The sequence below is a fragment of the Cetorhinus maximus genome, chromosome 5, assembly GCF_964194155.1.
Source record: "Cetorhinus maximus chromosome 5, sCetMax3.hap1.1, whole genome shotgun sequence".
Taxonomy (NCBI): domain Eukaryota; kingdom Metazoa; phylum Chordata; class Chondrichthyes; order Lamniformes; family Cetorhinidae; genus Cetorhinus; species Cetorhinus maximus.
The window spans coordinates 154,789,930-154,811,308 of NC_135883.1; the positions used below are offsets into that span (position 1 = coordinate 154,789,930).

The 21,379-nt window shown below is 44.9% G+C and overlaps 1 protein-coding gene across 1 annotated transcript in view; it reads left to right on the forward strand.

Annotated features, from left to right (window-relative positions):
• kif6 (kinesin family member 6) overlaps positions 1 to 21,379 on the forward strand; it is a 664,853-nt gene that overhangs the window by 214,245 nt on the left and 429,229 nt on the right. Inside the window, exon 10 of the mRNA XM_078542714.1 lies at positions 9,478 to 9,581. Coding sequence (XP_078398840.1) covers positions 9,478 to 9,581 — 104 coding nt within the window. The remainder of the gene's footprint in view (positions 1 to 9,477; positions 9,582 to 21,379) is intronic.

Below are 21,379 nucleotides of genomic sequence, written 5' to 3' on the forward strand. Positions count from 1 at the left end.
CAGAGCTTAAAAACAGGATGATGGGGAACATTTTATGTGGATCAGGATTTTGTACTTAAATTATTGTCCTTGGATCAGGAATTGAGTATTATAAGAATGAATGGGAAGTTTTGATTCATTTGTTATTTCATACTTGGATCAGATATGTTTTGTCTGGAATCAGTTGCATTTATGGCTTGTGAATTGTTTGCAGGTTTCAATAAGAAGATATTTATCCTAACATGTTTATGTTTATAAAGGTCAGCAAAAACTCAAGGGGTTTTTTAGACATTTGGGCATAAGTTCTTGCCACTCATAGGATTAACCAAAATCTTTGCCCCAGTTGTTTTTATCTTTTGATCTAGATATCCTACACCAGACATCTCACTGTTGAAGATGCGAAAACAATCATAGAAACATCTGTCCAAATTGCATATTAAATAATTCACAGTTGTAGGAAATTCCAAAGTTTGAAACCTGCTATACTGAGGTCAATACAAATCATTTATGAAGGGATTTTAAAAATTGTCCAGAGTACTGCTAAGGGCTGCTTTAATTTCAGTTTCCAACACTGAACATATGGAGCAGGTGTCAATTACTGTTGGCCCATCATCATTTTTGTTATTAAAGTATTTTCTATGTAATCCCCATAATTTAGCTTTCAAGAAAGTGTATTACATGTCCTGTCTGCAAAACTGTTAACTATCAAAAGGCACACAATAGCAATATATTCAAGTTTGAGACTAAGTGCTGGTCATATGTTCAGTATAATTCTAAACAAGTCTGAGAGCTTGTCGAATTCTGTTTATTATTCATGTTGCTGACAAGTTTAGTTTATTATTTCAATATTTTGTCAAATAGAAATTGGAATACTTAAATGACAATGTTTATATTAAAAATTAGAATCAGATTGTAAATGATCTAATATCAAACAATTATTAAGTACACAATGGGGGGAGATTGAACTATGTTGCGCCTGATTTTGGACACAATGGGGAGGCATGAGTCACTAGTTTAATGCTGCTATGCACCACACCTGAACTATGCCTGAAGTATATCTGGTGCCACATTTCTGCCAGTGATTTTTAGACATCCCTGGTGGTTGCTTGAAACAGTCATAAGATTCTTTGTATAGGCTAATGGGGCTTCTAATACATGTCATGGCCCATTCCAAGTGCGGCAGAACTGAGCTGAGTGCAGTTTTTTGGCTGCTCCCAAGAATGAAGGAAATTTGATTTGGGGAAAATTAGCAAGAAGCTCATTATCTGACCGGTGAAAGCAGCACTTTGAAATAATGGTATATTAAGTAGAAAGGTTTTGTAATGTGGAAATTGTTTCCTGAATTGTAGTTGAGCTGCACTTAACAGAGTTGTAGGCAAGTCAATACCACTGATTTGATGGTCTCTGTCTGGCTGTCAGTATTTGATCTCTTTGGTTATTCAAAAGATTAAGGAGCTGGAGAAATTGGATTTTCAGGAGTGGTGGATATGTAAATTGGGCACATTCTCACTGGGTTGAGAGGTGATATGATAGTTTTTAAAGGCACTAGATAATATAGACCATGAGAAGCCCCTTACATACAAAATTGGGATTGTATTAAAGATTAGAATTCAGAAGGCCAGGGATAATAAAAGGAGGAAAAAATAAAGATGATGACTAAGTGGAGAGGATAGAGTACTGACTGCAATGGCTGGAGAAGCTGAAGTTTACAGAGGGAGCAGAAAGGGAGGCTGTCCAGGAGAGCAGTGGAATAGTCAGAACTGAAAGTGATGACAGTTTCAGCAGCAGATGAGTGAGGCAGGCATGGAAGAGAATGTTATTACATATTTGGACGCAGGCTATCTTTATCATGGATAGGATATGGAGGTGTAAGCTCAGTTCAGATCAAATAGGATGTTGTAATTGTGATCAATCTTCTACAGTTGTCCAAAACTAAGGATGGAATCAGGAAGCACTCCCTGTCAAAACCCAAATCTTCCTAATGGCAAAGATCAGAAGAGTTCTCCCAGTGTATCGGCCAGCATTTATCCCCCAACTAAAATCCCCAAAAAACTGGGTAAAATGCAAAATATTGCAAGAGTTCTAAATCTGAAACAAAATCCCTGATTTTAATCTAACTCAGTTGGGATGGTGTGGCTCTGGGTCAGATGTCTAGTTTATGCCCCACCCAATTTTTTGCTCCATTGATTGCAGGCAGGGTCTCAGTTAGATATCTGACCTGAACCTGTAACATGCTCACCAGGCAGATTAGGTTAAAATCAACACTAAAAGCAGAAAATGCTGCAAACATTAAGCAGGCCAGATATCATCTGTGGAGAGAACGTACCAGTTAACATCTTGGATGTGGATCCTCGCATCAGAACTAGAAAAATCAAAAATGAGAAGAATCATGATTTTTCATTTGTAATTTTTTTCCAATTCTAATAAGCTGGGGATGAGGGGACCTGGGAGTGGGTGGGGTGGTGATTCCTGTTAATGAGATGTTCGTCTCCTGGCCAGTTACTGGTGGTTTATTTATTATAAATGGAAATATTAAAAGAAACAAAAGCACATTTTCCTATCTGCTTGTTTTGCGGAGACAGAATTAGTAGATAAGTCTCCCCATGCATTTGTTTTTGCTGGCTACTATTTACTCAAGCCTAAGAGTGGATCATCTGTCCTATTCCTGACTAATAGGTGGTAATTGGCAGAGAGAGGGATGAATGTCTGGGATTCAAATGTAGAGCCTATGCACTTGTTTTATCTTTTGGACTCTCAACAATTGATGAGGTGGGCATAGGCTAATTAATACCTAAATATCCACCAGTTTGTTTAAAAATGGACCTTGGATTTGTTGGAAATTACACAAAGATCTAATATCCATTTTTGTGCACTGAATAAGGTTTGAGAGTGATGTACTTGCTCAAAACTAGAGTATTAAACTTAAATAAACTTAAAATACATAGGTATGAGGAGTGAGTTGGCTAAAGTAGGTTGGGAAATTAAAGGTATGTCAACAGATAAGCAATATATGGCAAACAGTTAAGGAAAGAATTCCCAATTAATATACATTCCTTTGAGACATTAAAAACTCCATGGGAAAACAGATTCATCTGTGGTTAACTAAAGAAGTTACAGATAGTTTTAGATTAAAAGACGAGGCTTCTTGCCAAGAAGAATAATAAGCCTGAGGATTGTGTTATGAAACTATTATATTTTTCATAATATTATTGTGGTTTATTGTAAAGTAGGTTTATGAGTGTGAGTATGCATGGTTCTGTCTGTGTGATTTAATTGAATTGGAGTCAGATAGACTGCAAGGTTGAATTTATCAAAACAAGTTAGGTGTAAAAGGTATTTGAAATGCTGATGAGTAAACATGGATGAGGGCAGTATGTAGAATGTGAAGGAAATTTACATTTTTCAATAAGTGAAGGGGTTGTTTCGGTTTCAAAGGGATGATAGGATGTTTACAACTAACAGGATAAGCAAGGCCAAACAGTATGTATATTTTCGCCAAAGGTTCTGACCATATTGGCAACATGAAAGATTTTTATATTATGGGAGAAGTAAATTTCCAAAGACATATAGAACAATGGAATTTCCAGATTAAAGAGAGAGAACCATATATATAGAAGGGCGGAAGGCTATGTTGGGCGGATGGTGTGGGGGGGGCATTTAAGATCTAAAAGGACTGTGTAAAACAGCCTTGGGAAAAAATCTCCAGCCACTTTTGCAGAAGCCTGCTGTGTCCAGTAATCAAAGTTGGAGAAACGCCTTTGGAATTCCACTGTTGTGTGGGTGCTGTGGTAAAACTTGCTGGATTGATTATCTAAATTTAAGATCTATTTTAGACTGTTGCCTTAAAGAGAGTTTGTAGTTGGGAGTCAGGTTAATTAGGAATTTTGGGGTTTGTTATGGTATTCAGTAACTGTAATCCAGGGGGAGAAGGGATTCCAGGGGAGAAGGGGTTCTGGGGGAGGAAGGGGTTCCGTGGGGGAAAAGGGATGTGGAAGGGGTGTGGAGGGGGCAGGGGTGCAGCGAGGGCGATGTACAGGTGAACATGCAAGGGAGGGGTTGGACAGATCCATGCCTGCCCCCTGGGGAGCAAACTGAGGGCAGGTGTAGTATGGAGGAAGGGTGTGAATGACTGAGGGCAGATTGAGGTGATAGGGTGGGAGGGTGAGGGTTTGACGGTAGCGATAGAAGGGACAGCGAGGGTGGTTGGTGGGGACCCAGAGGCAGACATGAACCCTAGGGTTAGCAAGGAGGAGGTTGGGGAGGTGAATGTGGACGTGGGTGGGATTTTGAGGAAGGGAACGTATGTGTTCACCTGAATATCCCTGAAGGAAAAGGATTGTGGCTGGTAGGTAATGGAGAGGAGGTGGAAGGTGAAAGGTGATGCCGGGGGAGTGGGGGTCAACTGTGATGAAGGAGAGGAAATGGGTGACTGGGGGACAGTAAAGGATGGGGGAGCAAAAGTAAAACTGAATTAGCACCATGCTGTCCAAATTGAAAGTGAAACCACAGCCGTGGTGGGCGAGATCAAATGCTGCATGGGAGTGTGATCATTGGGTGGATGGAGATGCAGGTCAGCTCAGATGGACAACTGAAAGCAAACCCCAGCAGGCAGCATTCAAAATGCTCAGGACAGTGAGATGAGTGTGAAATGTGAAGGAACCGTGTGCGTGTGAGAGTGCTTGCACGAGGCTCCGAAAGTACCTGCCACACACACACTTTACCCTGCAGAATCCCTTGTGGGCCAACTACTCCCTCTGCGGTGATGGGTCTTCCAGGCTGCTTATTTCCACCTATTCACTGGAGGAGGTGCCCTCTTGGCTGCAGATGAGGACATGGTTGAAGCTGAGGGACTGGCTGGCTGAGCCTGTTGGTCCCTTGGCAGAGCTCCCTGTGAACCAAAATAGAAATAAGTAGTGCATGACAGCAGAGCCAAAAGCAGAGGAGAGAGCACTCACAGTTGGGTTGAGGGAAGGGTGGTGTGGTGCAGGATCCTCGGGTGGGCGTTCACCGCCTACCTCATCGCCACTGCAGATAGGGTCCACATCCTCACCAGTCATCACAATGGCACACTCCTCAAAGTGAGGGAGGGGCCTAATGTGGGCCACTCCATCCCCAGTCTGGGACCTCTCCCTGCTGATGTGAGCAGGCTTCTTCTGCATGAAAACAGATGGAGACAGTGTGAGCAGGACACATTGGACTGTATGGATTGTTTGTGTGGTGAGCGGCGCCATGGACAGGAATGAAGATGTGAGCTCAAGAAGATATGAGCCCGATGGAGATGTGAGGGTGTGTGTGAGAGTTAGTGGTGTTGTCCCTTGAGGTGTGACGTCCCTGTGGATGTGTGATGGTTTTGTGAGTGAGTGCGTTGAGAGTGATGAGAGGAGTGAGTTAACCTGGTGGAAGGGATGAGACCATTCGTCCTCTTGCAGCACTGGGTGGCTGTCCTCTTTTGCAGGGCGCTGACGACCGCTTCTCAAGTCTAGTTGGTAATACTGCTGCCCATCTAGTGGTAAGAGTGGGGCTAGAGGACAACATGGGGTAGGGCCTCCACATCATCCAAAAGGCATTGCAGTGACGCGTCATTAAACCTGGACGCGGCAACCTTTTTCTCTTTCATGGACATCTTCCCCGCAACAGTCATCGGCTGAAAGCACTGAGATGTGTGCATGTGGCTGGATTTTAAATGTGGCGCCCAGCATGATGAAGTGGAGCAAATGAGAGCCCGCCCGCCATGGAAACAGCATGTTTCCTGGGAATGCATAAATAATGTGGTGGGTTTGGGATGATAAGGCGTGAAAACCCGCCATTGTAGTCGGCGGTTAAAACATCGTTTTACCCACCCACTACCTCAGTGCAAATCTGGGACGATTCTGCCCTAAGTTGTGAGGTAGGCACAATGGCCACAAAACTGGGTTTCATAAGATCTGTAGGCTATGCACTTCCCCGTCTAATGCCATCTTAGTAAGGATGTTAGAAGTGTGTGCCAGGAGTATGGAGTATGCAGAGTAGGCAAACTGAGACACCATTCATCGTGTAATACTGATTTGATGGTAGTGTTGCCATTTTTGATCCCATCGGTCTAGCTCATACTCACCCTTAAACATGTACAGCTCAATATGCATTCAATTTCAGGAAGGACCTCTCCACTTCTCCTCCACATCAGTGCTAGTTAAAGGTATCATCAATCACCTTCAGGTTCATTCCTGATTAATTTCTACTTGCTCTGCTTGAGTGTATAGAAGTGCTTGGTAGTTTACAGAGTTGTTTAAAGCTGGCCAAGGCTGCACAATGCTGAATCCCCCACTATCAACATCCTGGGGGTTACCATTGATCAGAAACTGAACTGAACCAGCCTTATCAATACTGTGGGTACAAGAGCGGGTCAGAGGCTGGGAATTTTGTGGAGAGTAACTCACCTCTGACTCCCCATTGCCTGCCACCGTCTACAAGGTACAAGTCAGGAGTGTGATGGAATACTCTCCGCTTGCCTGGATGAGTGCAGCTCCAACAGCATTCAAGAAGCTGGACACCATCTAGGACAAAGCAGCCCGCTTGATTGGCACCCCATCCACAAACTTCAACATCCACTTCCTCCACCACCGACGCACAGTGGCAGCAGTGTGTACCATGTACAAGATGAATGTGCAGTTGGTGTGTGACCATGCTTAGCACATCATTCTGGTGAATAACTGCTATCCTGGCAGATTTACCATTGTAGCCTCCCTTTGGGCTGGGGTGTGTGGTGGGGGTCCCTGCTGTTCAGGCACCTGTGCCCAACAACGGCAAGGGCTGCCCCCACTTGAAGTACCCACCCCTGGGCCTCTCCATCGCTTTGCCCCACTTATCTTTACTCTGTGCTACACTTTGTCCAGAGCTTCTACAGTCCTATCAATGGCCACCATTCCCAGAGCTGGGACGGCAGAGCTGCCGGCCCTCCGATTGGCTAGCAGTTCTTGGAGGTGGGACATCCTGCCTCATGGGGGGGATGGAAGCCACGACTTTAGGTAAAATTAGTTGAGCCACATAAAATTCAGTAATGAATTACTGGACCGGCAAAGTCAGGCTTACCTTGACTTTCCAGGCAGTGAGCGGGGTCACTGATAACAGGTTAAAACCCTGTCATAGTATTAAGTAGTGTAGGCTCACTATAAGTGGTGCTTGCCTCATGCCAAATTGCCCACCCCCCCACCCCCACTGCTGAATCATGCAGCCACCTAGCAGCATGCTTAGCATTGAGTTGCAAAGCACTTTCATTTAAATTATCAGGTAGCACTAAGATTGCATGCCTCCTGTATCACATTGACTGGGAATGTGTGATGAAATCCACAGTTTGTGGGACTATTGGGGGAGTGTGTGTGAGCTCTTGCCTTAACAGATGACTTGTCGAATGTTTGGCTGGGTGCATTGATCCTGGTTTTTTTGAGTTAGCCCCTAACTGAAGGTAAAACTGAAACTTCAGGTTTCTGGGAAAGCTGCAACTGGCTGAAACCAGGTAAAAGACACAGAGCCATCCAAGCTCACATCACTCAGCGGTGCAGTGCAGGCAGTCTGAAGAAACCAGAAACAAGTTCCAGTAGCTGGCAATGGGCAAATACAAGGTTGCTGCAGCTTTTTTTATTACTCAAGGTAATTGAACGAGTGCCATCAAGACTGGCGTTAGCAGAGCTGAGGAGGTTCTGGAGAAGTCTGCCATTTTGTTGAAGATTGTACCTGTGGAACTCTGGTTGATTGGGAGCTGCTGTCGGATGAGAATCGGCGGCTAAATATTTGAAGAAAAGGACCTGGAATTCTACCTGAGGAAGATCAGAACCTTGAAGAACTTTGTGACTGAAATTGGTGCCCTGTATGCTGAGTGGACTGCCTAGTGAATCCATGAGATCTGCCTTTGTTGTATGTGCTATTCAACGTGTACTTTATGATATCTATTAACTTTGATTTGTCTGTTAATCCATGTTTAACTTATGTTGATTTTGGTTTGATTGTTAAAGTAAAAATTATGAAAAGTAAAATCTTGCCCATTGGTTTCTTGTTGGGGTCATTTGGTCAAGTTGGTTCTTTTGACTTGTTGGCCATCACGGGTATCATTACACATGGCTTACTCATGCATTGTATATGGTGTTGGTCACCATACCTAAGGAAGGATATACATGCCTTGGAAGGTTGCAACAGAGGTTCACTAGATTTATTCCGCAGATGAGAGAGTTATGCTATGAGGAGAGTTTTAGTAAATTGTACTTGTATCCTCTGGAGTTTAGAAGAATGAGATGTGATCTCATAGAAACATAGAAGCCTCTGACAGAGCTTGACAAGGTAGATGTTGAGAGGCTGTTTCCCAAGGCTGGAGAGTCTGGAACTAGATGTCACAGTTTTAGAAGAAGGGGTCAGCTATTTAGGACTGAGATTCAAAACTTGTTCATTCAGAGGGTTGTGATTCTTTGGAATTCTGTACCCTGGAGGGCTGTAGGTGTTCAGTCATAGAGTATATTCAAGATCAATAGATTTTTGGACTCCAAGGGAATCAAGGGATATGGGGATAGGACAGGAAAGTGGAGTTGAGGTAGAAGGTCAGATGTGTTCTTGTTGAATGTTACGGCAGGCTCGAGGGCTGTAAGGCCTACTCCTGCTTCTAGTTCTTTTCTTACCTCTATCAACTTCAGAGATTACATTAATGAGGATCAGAATGATCTGACCTGAATTTGATCTCCAGGTCTTACAAGGGACTCTTTACTCAAAGCTGATCGTGAACTTAATTCTCAAACCAATGTGTGCACTGGCATCTGTTCTTCATTAAAATTAGCAGGATAACCCCATCCGGCTTTTTAGTAGCCTGATGTGAGTCTCTGACTTTTTACCCTAGATCTGAGGCAAGGAGGTTGGATTCTACACTGCTGTGCAATGAGGCAAATGATGCCTATTTCTGCCAGGTTCACTGACAGCAGTGATTGCAGAAATAGTGATCAAATTAAAAAGGCCTAATTCAAATGAAATGACCTAAATAACTGTGAAGCCGTGTTCATATTTAAAGAAAATAACTGCCTTGCTTTATTGATAGTTGTGGGGAAGGGATGGAAAAGGCAAGGGATAAAGTGAAAGTAGTAATGTTACTCCATTGCAGGCAAATACATCAATATGTGTGTCTGTTCAATGAGTCCTGACAGGTGAACAAAATCTTTAGCAAACCGGTTCATGTTAAGTTAATAGGAATTGACTGTACTCGTGGTTCCTCCATACAAGGAGGTAGCTGTCTTGCAAGTCAGATGAAAAGCAGGGATTTATGATTTCAAAAGGATTTTCATAATATATATTTTTATAACTTCAAAATGGATTTATTTTAGGAAGAACAATAGTAATTTTTGTATAAAGTATAATTTTAATTTATTGCTTTGCTGATGAAGCAAAAATTTGGCTCAATTGCAGAGAGAGCCCAAAAAAACACACATCAGGAAACTGATTCCAGCTGTCCTTTTTTTTCCCCCTTTTTCTTGTCCCCATTTGCAGATGATTCTTCGCTTAAAGAAGGAAATCCAGCAGCTAAAAGATGAGCTGGCCATGGTCACTGGACAGACAAGGACTGATAACCTCTCGCAGGAAGAAACACAGAAGTACCTATTGGCTTTTTAACTTTTTTAGCAGAGTGAACCAATGCTTAGAAATTTAAAATAAATGAGTTTATTTGCTTTTGGTAAAATATTGGAACATAAAAATACATTAAACACTTCTTTCTAGACATACAATGTATCAATAAAATCCCAAGTTACAGTTTTTAGAGGACATCACTGATATTGGAATATTGCAGCCTCATAAAATATGTTCCCTTAATTGGATGTATAGTTCTCTCAACTGTACTGTGCTGAAATAAGAAACAGAAAATCCTGTAAGTATACAGCAAGCAGTTAGCATCTGAAAGAGAAAATTTACATCAGCATTTTAAGTGTGACCCTTCATCCAGATTTCTCTTTGAATTTCAGATTTCCATCATTCATACTTTTATCCCTTTATCTCTTCCATGCCCTGCATCCAAAAGGATATGGATGGTGGAAATCTGGATTTTGAATCCTGTGGAAAGGGTGCCGATCAACTGGCACATATGCTTTTATTCTGAATGATCAAAATTTGCAGTATTTACAACAATCTCATCACTTTGATTGCTGGTTTGACGACTCAGCTCCTGTTTGCCATTGTAAGTGTGGTAACAGCAGAATCTTTACATTCCATCTAATCTGAATTGCACCTGGGTTGGGAATACTCCTTACTGACTCTGGTTGCAAAATGTGGAATAGTTTTTTGTTCTAAGCACTTATATCTTTAACCGCTTTGGGCACGGAATTCCCTTCCTTGCACTGTAAAAAGAAACAAGTAATTTTTACAATATTATTTCAAGTGTTAACGCTGATGCAAGAATTGGTAGCAATAACTTTTCCTTCTTGGGAGCAGCACCATCGAGGGAGAGGCCAGAGTCTTGTCTTTCCATATCCCAACTGTGCTATATATTTTTCTTTGTAGCAGCTGCATTGCTCAGCTTCACAGATTCGAAAATTTGCCAAAGAAATAGATAGGAGTTACAATGCAGAAACAGCCTATTCTCCTTAACTAGTTTGTGAGCATGTACCTTTCAAAGAAAAAAGATTTTACTTATATAGCATATTTCGTGAACTAAAGGCATTCCAAAGTTTTACAGTCAATGAGGTATTTTTGAAGTGTAGATGCTGTTGTAATGTAGGAAATGCAGCAGCTAATTTGCACACAGAAAGCTTCCACAGACAGCAATATGATAATGGTCCATTAATCTCCTTTTAGTGAGCTTGGTTGAGGGATAAGTATTGTTCAGGACACTAAGAAGACTCCCCTTCTCTTCAATAAAATAGCGTCAAGGTGTTGGATCCCGTGGATCCTCGTCGCATGCTTGTAAGTGGTGGCCCAGTAGACACAATAGATAGAGTTGATCAGCAGACACTTCTTAGGTGGAAAACATTCTGTTTATTTACAAAGGTACTCAGCAGCGACACATGTGTGCTTTCACATCAAATCCTATCTCCATACTGCTGACTACTAACTACAGACGACTGACTACAGAAGTAGTCCGCGCTACTCTTCTATTGGTTACTGAAGATCATGTGATCTTCCTCAGCATTCTTCTTAAAGGTATATTACGCACTAGATAAAACCATAATTGCCACAGAAGGAATCTTTAACATCCTCCTGAGAGTGCAGATAGGACCTTGATCTAATGTTTCATGTGAAAGATTGCTCCTCTGGCAGTGCAGCACTCCCTCAGTAGCACACTGATGTATCAACCTAGAATATGTGCTGAAGTCATCCAGTGAGACTTGAACCCACAACCTCTGGCTTAGGGGGCGAGAGTGCTACCACTAACCCAAAGCTGACAATTCAACCAATAAATTAGTGCTACTATTTACTCTGCCTGTTTAGATATTGATTCAGTCCTTTTTCCTTAATTCAACTGAGGTCCAGCCTTAATAGTGGCTTCCTTGTGTTTTGTCCCCTACTACAATAAGGCAGGGTCCAAAGCACAATGGGTGGTATTTAATGCAAGTGACAGGGATCTCGCCTGCTGACTGGAGGGCTGGCAAGAGCCCTGCATCATCTCCTTTTGGGAAGGCCCTGCTGAATTTAGTGCCTATTAAGGATCCTGGGGGGTGGAAGTCCACCAGTGGGAGCGGTAGCTGCTGCCGAAAGTGAAGAGGCACAGGATTGCCGAGGGACCCAGGTCACAGGTGAGTGAGGACAGGACGGGACTCATGGGGGAGGGGGGTCGGCAGCAAGGGCTGGGGGCGGCTCTCAGCGGGCCCCCCTTCTCAATGACAGGTCCCTTGTTCACGCACTGAGTGCCTTTTTTTTTGGACTTCCCGGCTGGAAATTCCCATGGTTGAATATCCATTAATTGCCCACTTAAGAGCCTCAACTGGTGGCAGGGTGAGAAGGCTGTGCACGAGCCTTCCTGCCCTGGATTTATTTGGGAAGGGAGTGGGATCTCTAGAATTCACCCTCCCGCCCGATTGAATAGATGCACCTTCCAGGGAGTTACTAACAGAACCACCTTCAGAGTTAAAGACCCATGTAGGAATTTAGCAGAAAAACAAGAATAGGCATTTTGTAAAGATGTGCCAATGAACTCCTAAAGACTGGCCAGCTTACTGTTTATACAATTTGTGTAAATCATGTCCACAAGCACGTGGATGTAAAACACGTCAGCTTGCTTTCGGGCTTAATTGAAGACAGGTTTTCCTGTAAAATAGCAGATAAGGCTGAAAGCTTTGCAAACAGCAAATTCCTCACAATCCTGTAGTTGTAATGTAGTTGCAGTAGAGGCACTGTTGAAATATTGAGCTATGTGGACAGGTGCTAATGCAATGCATTGTTAAGCAGAAGAATTATGAGTTAGAGGGGCTAAGCAGTGTGCATGACAAAATAATTGGACACAATACTTATCCAGCAGACAGATCTGGTCATATAACAAGTTAATGACAGTCATTGTTATTTGGGGTAAATATAGCATCCAATAAGTCTTCAAGAGATTTCCTTGCATCCAAATAAAAATAGATATAATTAAAAATGCTTAGTGCATAGATTAGATCAGCAAAGATAGGAATAGAGCTAGATTTCAAATGTGTTAGTGTGTCCTTAAAGTAAATTTTACTCTGAAGGCAACAACAGAACAAACCTTTAATTGGAATTATAGCTACAATAATAGGTCATTTCACGCTTCTTGTTTTTTGGTGGCATTGAGGTTGCTATGCAGACATTTGTTTTGCAGTGCATAAACTAATGCAAGACATCCATTGAGATTTAATTATTCATCATGTGAGGAATAGAAATGACATTATTAATGGCACACCATGGGTGGAACAGTGTGACTATTATGATTTTGTTCCTGCATCATCTGAATGTTCCTGTTAATGAACTTTAGATAAAATATCAAAAGCATCCAAAAGTCATTATAAGGACTGAAACTCAGAAGATGCACAAATGCTGATAAATTTTGGTGGGGCCCAGCGGATTACAAGTCCATAAAAGTGTAATTTCTGGTGATGTCCACTTTATGGCAGTGTTGCGGTTGCTTCTGTTGAATCAATCCTATGATATGGAGATGTGCAGCTGTGTACAGTGAATAAAAGGAAAACGCATAGCATCTGAAAGAGAAAAGACTATTAATAGTTGAGATCCTTCGTCAAAGGACTGATTTCTGATGAAGTGTCACATTTGATACCTACTTAGCTTTACTTTCTAATACTGATCAAATTACTCTATACTTTTAGCATTTAGATTACAGACATTGGTTTTGTTTTACCTCTATAATATGGAATGATTTCAATGGGCGGAACTTTCCCACCCTCTCATGGCAGGTTTCGTGGCGGGCGGGAGCGGAGAGTCCGGCGGCAGGCAAAAAGTCGTAAATCTGCCAGCGTAAGATTGTTTGCAATTCTCTCGATGGCGGGTTAATGGCGGGTCGGTTAATCCCGCCAGCTTGTGGCCTGAACGCCATTTGCATTCGTTAACATCTCATGAATGCTCATTGAAACAGCTGCTTGCTGGAATCTTGTCACGCCTTCTAACCTTGTGTCACACCAGCAGGAAGTTACGTCGGACTCAAACCCGTTTGAAAAGGGGTGACGTGTACAAGTCGGGTCTCAGTTTGCTGGTAACTTTGAGGTGAATGCAACATACATAGCCTACCTGCCATAGCGCTGCGATGGTCTTGTTGCAGTGAACTGCTGGGGCTGTAGGATTGGTCTGCTCCTGCTCTTTGCCTACGTTGTCCCGAAGAACAGCACTGTGCTCTGGTACTCATTCAGGCCTCCACTTTCAGACAGTGACCAATAGTGCGGCTTGGGTTAGGGATTGCAAGGGTCTTCTACTCTCGGTGGCTGAGGTCCTACAAGGACATCACTGTGTAGTGATTGTCAGGCAGAACGTCACTTTCAGAAACTAACACTTCAGCTGAGGGTGAGTTGTGAGGCGAGGGTGGGGATGACGAACACAAGGTGCGCAATGGGGAAGGAAGGCTATGGAAGGACTGTGAGGGGGAAGGGCGAACACAAGGATAGAAAAGTGAGGGGAGACTGTGGAATGGCAGTGAGGGGGATGGGTGAACATGAGTGGGCTTTTCTGGGGTCACCTAAATTGTTGTCGCCGCAAGAGTGAACAGGAGTCTGCTTAGAAAGAAAGGAGGAAGACCTCCTACTTCCTTGCGATGAAAGGAGGTCATTAGCACTGCTAAAGGGCTACTCAGAACTCAGTGGTTTCACATCACAGTCGCTGCATCTCAAGGGTAACACATAGGAATTTAGATTTTGGGAATGCAGGCAATAGTGAAGGAGGCACAGCTGCATCATATATGACATCCCATCAATAAAGGCCTGTCACATGTTCCCCAGATTTGACATTCCTAACTGGCCAAAGAGCATCCACTCATTAACCATGAGCAACTGATTGGCCATTAATAAGCAGCATCAGAGATTGGAGCACAGAGCTAGGTTGGGTCACTCATCTCAGTTAAACCTTAGCATTGCACGAAGGGCCCAAGATGTTACATACCTGTGATGCCATCTTGGTCACATCGATATGCATACAAGTATCTCAGGGACAAGGCAGTATCAGCTGCCATGCAAGCAGGGCAGGAAAAACTATGGTCCCTTACAGTTTCCATATGTTTCATCTTCTGAGCTTCATTTTCCTGCCCCTTGAATCATTAATGTCTTCAATGTTTCCTTTCAGAGAGAAGATAAAAGCACATATGGGCTCAATGCTGCCTTTGTCAGAGACCTAATACAATGGAGGAGGTGAAGAAGGGAGAAGCGATCCTGCATGCAGCTCCAACAGGAGGCCACGCCTGAGAGACATGGTCAAGCTGAGCCAGAGCATGAACAGGAGGGTCAGGAGGAGACACCCAGACAACGGAGAAGAATTGCCAGAACTAGGACAGGATTTTCTACCTGTTGGGCAGGCGGAGCTGGAGTGGGCGTGGGTGGGGATGATGAACACAAGGTGCGCAATGGGGATGGAAGGCTGTGGAAGGGCTGTGAGGGGGAAGGGAAGAACCATTTGCTGCCCTCGACGCTGCACATAGTTGCGCTTCCTTGCTATGGGAGCAAAGACCGTGTGTTTCCTAAAGTGATGAATGCAAAATGTGTCCAAGGTGGCTGTTAGGGGGGTTGGGAGCAGGCATACTATCTTTGTGTGACTGATCAGCAGTAGTGGGGAGAGGAGGCCTGATATGGGCCACTGTGGTTGGGGTGTGGCGTGTGCATGCAGAGTCCATGTGCAAATTGCCGCAATGAATGGTATTCTCTGTTTCTCAGGAGAAGAATGCTCATAATGCGTCGGAGCGTTCGAGGACTGGAGGCAGCCAGGCTCACCTCATGATGTTAAGCCACCTCGAACAGGATGCCCTGGAGCTTGAGAGGCGCCATGCTCCCAGGCCAGCTAACGTCGGTGAGGCTGGGGTGGAACGGCCAGGTTTTTAAGGCCAACAGTGAGATCCGCAATGTCCCCCCAATATCCATAGTACTGATGATTGTTTAATTTGTTATTGTTGCAACATTGCTCGGTCACAGAATGATAGAGTCAGAGGTGTGGGTCATAGAAAAAGGTCCTTCGGTCCTTCAAGGATGCGCATGTCAAACGTGTTCCTAAATCTCCTAATCCCATTTCCCAGCACTATGTCCATGGCCTTGTATGCCATGGCATCGCAACTGTACATCCAAATACTTATTACATGTTAGGGGGGTTTCTGCGTCCACCGCCCTTTCAGGCAGTATGTTCCACATTCCCAATACCCTCTGTGTGCAAAAGTTGTTCATCACATCCCCTGTCAACCTCATGTCCCTTACCTTAAATCTAGGCCACCTGGTTACTCATCCCTCCGCCAAGGGGAAAAGTTCCTTTATTTCGACCCTATCTATGCCCCTCATAAGTTTATACACCTCAATCATGTCACCCCTCAATCTCCTGTACTCGAGGGGAAATAACCCCAGTCTATGCTACCTCTCCTCACAAGTCAAACTCTCCAGCCCTGCCAGCATCCTGGTCAATGACCTCTGCACTCTCTCCACTCCAATCACATCTCTCCCGTGAAACGCATTTCAGAACTGCACGCAAAACTGTAGATGTGGCCCAGGCTGCGTTTTCTGCACTCGGAACATTACCTCCCTGCTCCTATATTCTATGCCTCGGCTAATAAAGGCAAGTCAGGCATTTGCCTTCTTAAACACCTTATATACCTGTCCCGCTACCTTAAGGGACTTGTCGACATGCACAGCAAGGTCCCTCTGATCCCCCTTACTTTCCATGGTCCTACCATTCATCGTATATTCCCTTGCCTTGTTTGTCCTGCCCAAGTGCATGACCTCACACTTATCCACATTACATCCCATCTGGCATTAATCAGCCCACCTGACCAGCCTGTCTATATCCATCTGTAAGGTAAGGCTATCCTCTTCACTATTTGCCACCAATGTTCGTGTCCATTGGTTCTGGAAGGTTGAGCGCATAATGAACCGGGGGGAAAGGGATGAAGTGTGTCACCGTGTGCACGCTAACTGATCCACTGTCCTTGCTGTTCATTTTAACATCATCAGAACATGGCTGCCAGGAGGAACTGCAGATGTCCCCTCTTACACCTGAGGGCCCTCAAGTGTCACCTGTGTCACACCATTTCTGCGAGGCAGGCACTAGCGCAGATACTAGCACCTTGGTGGGCATTGGAACATCGACTAGTGTCCTGGGGCACAGTGGAGAGGGCACTTCACATTCGCTGGAGGAGCTGGCAGAGACAGAGAGTGCCGATGGCACATGCTCAGTCGGTGCGTGATGATGTGCCTCTGGAGTTGTCTGACGCAGCAGCTACAGGAAATATGGCCAGGTGTGCGGGAGCATCTGGGAGTGATACATGAGGCTGTGCTTCGCTTGGTGTCCGTGATGGAGGAGTCCACGCGGAGCACCACTGATGCAATGAGCCTCATGGTAGAGCGTCATACTTCCTCCATGGAGAGAGTGGCAACTGTTGTGGAGAGGCTCCTCCAGGAGAACACTCAGGTCCTCCTGGGGTTATGCTCGGACCTGCAAGCCCTCACAGTGCCAGTGGCCACAGCTGGTCAGTGCCAATGTGGGAGATGGTGTGGGCTTCAAGCTTCCTAGCTCGTTGCCCATCCATCGATGGTGAGCAGGGAGGTCCGAGGCGACCTCATGTCGGCGCAACAGCTGCCTGTCGTATCTACGGGCTCCTCTCATGGCGCTCCGGATGAGGCCACCAGCTGCTTCACCTCTCTCCCAACGACCGCTTCATCGGGTGAGGCTGTGACGACTGGGGAGATGCCAGCAATGCAACTGGCAGATCCCTCCCAGGCGGGCCCAGCACATGCTCCACGGGCCAGAGGACAACTGCCAAGGTCATCGAGGCCAACAGGACAGCAGGCTGTCTCAGATGTCACTCTGAGCGATCGGGCAGCACCAAGACGTAGCACCCGTAAATGAAAACATAAGGCACCTTAGGCATACCACGGGTTTCTCACTGGTGCTTTTGTGTTGGCTCGAGATTAAGTCCATATCATTTTTTCTGCTTGCTTAATGTTTTGAATTTGTGAGAACATCTGATGTGTAAAATAAAAATCAGATGTGTTACCATAGCTGAGGGTGGCTCCTTTGTTCTTCACGTGTATGTTTAAGATAAATGTCATGAGTGTTGGTTTGGACATTCAGGTTTATGTCCAAAGCCCTTAGTTCCTGCTGATGACCTGGCAGATTTAGCATTTAGGTGCCGAGTATAGAAGCGCCAGGCAAGGCTGGTCCTGTTGATCCATTTGTGTTGAGCTAGCTGAAGGTTCGTTGGATTAAAGCCTCCTAGGTGTCCTTGCCTCCTTGGTGTAGTCGTGGGTCAGCGTCTAGCCCCTCAGCATTCCCCTGTGCTTGCTCATCCTCAGAATCAGTGCTAGACTCATAGTGTGCAGCCGCAGCCACTGCTTCGACGTCTTCATTGTCCACTGCGTCCCCCCCCCCTTTCCAGCGCAAGATTGTGTAGAGCGCAGCATGCAACCACTAGCACCAACACACGATCTGGCGGGGTACTGGAGTGCACCCCCTGAGCGGTCCAGGCATTGGAAGTGCATCTATTGTACTGCTGCTCAGCTTCTGATATTGGTTGGCGGAGAGGTGTCATGAGCCACCTTCTGAGGGGATAGCCCTTGTCACCCAGCAGCCAGCCATCAATCCAAGCCGGAGCACTGAAGAGCCCCGGCATCTGGGGGTGTCTGATGATGTAGGCGTCATGGGAGCTGCCTGGGTACCTTGCACAGACTTGTAGAATCAGCATCCTGTGATCACACACCATCTGCATGTTCATGGATTGGAAGCCCTTCCTGTTGATGAAGGCACTGGGCTCACTTGCTAGCGCCTTGATGGCCACATGCGTGCAGCCTATTGCACCCTGGACGCGGGGGAAACCAGCAATGGCGTGAAGCCTCTGGCTCACTGTACTTGGCTTGTCTGGTCCCAGTGGAAGTGGATGAAGGTCAATGCACACCTGAACAGAGCGCCTGTGACCTGCTTGACACAAGCGTGGACAGCTGACTGGGAGACACTGCAAAGATCACCCACTGACCCCTGGAAGGAGCCAGAGGCATAGAAGTTGAGAGCAACTGTGACCTTCAGAGCCACTGGCATGGGGTGTTCGCCCACACAGTTAGGAGAGATCTCAGGGCCAATCATCTGACAGATATAGTTGACTGTCTCCCTTGAGAGTCGGAGTCTCCTTCGGCACTGCACCTCAGTCATATTGAGGTAGCTGCTTCGCCGCCTGTATACCCTGGCAGCAGGATAGTGGCGTCTTATGCGGCCGGTTCCACCTTGGATTACCTCTTGGCCCTGCGCCCCTTGTGCCTGCGCCTGTACTCCCAAAGGTGGCTCCCCTGGAGGCTGAATGTGCACTCCTGGCCTCCTCCTTATTCTAGCCCTCCCTTCCTCCTCAGAGGAGTGGCCTCTAGTGGACATATCAGAACCCATACCCAGGCTAAGGGGAGGCCTCCGGAAAGCTGCAGGCCCGATAAAGATTACTGACTGCAGACTGCTGACCTGAAGGTTCAAAGTACCCAGAAAGCTGCTGGAATTCATCCTGAACTGCTGCAACTCACACGGGCAAGTTTAAAATACTTTCTGCAATAAATGCTTCACAAAGCAGATTGACGACCCCACTGAGCCCTCTTATCCTGCCCGTGGATGAGGTTCATAGAAAAGTCTCCTGCTTGCCTGCCCGTTGCGCCTGTGTGCCAACCCGAAGATCGCACAGGTGCTTGAAAATCACCATCGATTGACGAGTTAAGGGCCTTTACTTTCTTGTTAATTAATGGCGGGCGCGCGTAGAACTTAATGCGCCCGCCCAGCGAAATATCGTGATGGTGCGTGGTGACATCGGGACGCTTGCCTGACGTCACCGCGCATCATTTTACGCGCTGATGTACGGGGCCCGCCCCCTGCACGTCAAGTAAAAAATTCTGCCCCTAGGGTTTATCTTAGAAGAGTCTCCTATTTACAAATGAGCGAGAGGTAATGCCTTGCATGTCTGCGCTTGTCCCAAGCTCTGGTACATCACAATGCCACATTCTTCATGAAGACCTGATGCCACTTAGAGTTGGAGACTATCCCCTGCCAGTGGTTTTGAAGGTGACCGCAGTGCTCAATTTCTTTGCCCTCAGTCTTCCCAAGGATCAACAGGGGACCTGTGCGGCATCTCTCAGTCTGCAACACATCAATGCATAAAGGAGGTTACAGATGCCCTTTGCAGGATGGCCCAACATTATGTCAGATTTGCTCTGGACGAAGAAAGCCAGGCTTTGAGATTCACTGGCTCCGCCACCATCTCAAGCTTCCCAAGAGTGCAGGGTGCATCCATGTGGCAATACGGGCTCCATGGCAGCAGCCTCTAATGTTTATCAACTGCAAGGGCTATCATATGTGAATAGGAGCTACTAGCTGGATTTTGTACAAGATGGTTTATCAAAGGAAATTACTTGCACAGAAAATTTACCTGAGATGACTGTACAAAGTACATAATTCCTTCCGATTAAGTGCCTTGGGACATTTTACTACATTAAGGGTGTTATATAAATACATGTTGTTACTTTAGGGAACTATTTTCTAAATTGATCAACCATGTAGATCATGATTCAATGCCACCTAATGCCAGAGCAAGTAATTTAGTTGTAAAAGGGAATTAGTACCATGGTCCCATCATGCATCCAATAAAATTTTGACATGGAGCCCCAAAATGCGATTAGGGCCTATAGCAATATTTGGAATGAACTTGACCTCTCTAACCATCATAGCCCAAGCATCAAGACTGTATGATAGGAAAGAAATTGTGTTATTCCAAATGTAAGGAGTCTCTATTTCCGTAGGCTGAGATCAAAGGCATTGAGTTTGGATAATATTTCTGCTGTGATTTCCTCCGAGGTTCCCTGGCTATTGCTATATAACAGTAAATACTGGACCCTCTTCTCAAAATTGAAATATCTCTAAATTAAGGGGGAACTATTCTTAAGTACCCTCGTTTGAGGCATCAGTTGCCAAATACAAAAAAGACATTTGCTTTAATGTAATCTAAGGATATGGTGTTAGAACGTTGTTGCTCAGTGTTTTCTCCTTTGTTTTCTGACACATCAGGCTTCTCTCCACAGATGAGTCGCTGTAGATTTCTTTATTGACTTTTACACTGCATACTCCTATAAAACTGGCAGTCCTCACGGCATGGTGGACTTTACATTTGTGGTTCATTCTTGAAAGAAAATTAAATTTGTATGTTATTGTTAAAGCTATTACTGGTTTATATCTGACCAATATTGGGAAAATATTTTCTAATATTGTCTCCCCAAATTTCAGATTTCTACTTTTTCTCTTGTGAGGAGCTGACTTATGTTTCTGTTAGTGCCAGAAATCCTCTGATTGTGCATCCATCGTGATTCATTCATGCATCACATGTGAATCTGAATGGTGAGAGCTGCTAGACTATTCTTCTGTATAGGGCATCATGCCCAAGATGTGCACACTACTTCCCACCGGTGTTAGTGGATAATGGTAATGAGTCAGAAACCTGTCTTAGCTTTTCTCCCTCCTCTCACCTCAGTAGCCTATCTGCTACCCAAGTTAATATTAGCTAAATCAGCATAGATTAGGGACAAAAGCAAAATGCTATGGATGCTGAAAATCTGAAATAAAAACAGAAAATGCTGGAAGTAATCAACAGGTCTGGCAACATCAGTGAGAGAAAGAGAATTAATGTTTCAGGTCAAGGAGCTTTCTTCAGATTATGAACCCTTTGGCCTGTGTGCTCTGCCCTATAAACAGTACAAGAGTTAATCACTGGGTAACAAGCAGTGCCTTTTAAAAGGTT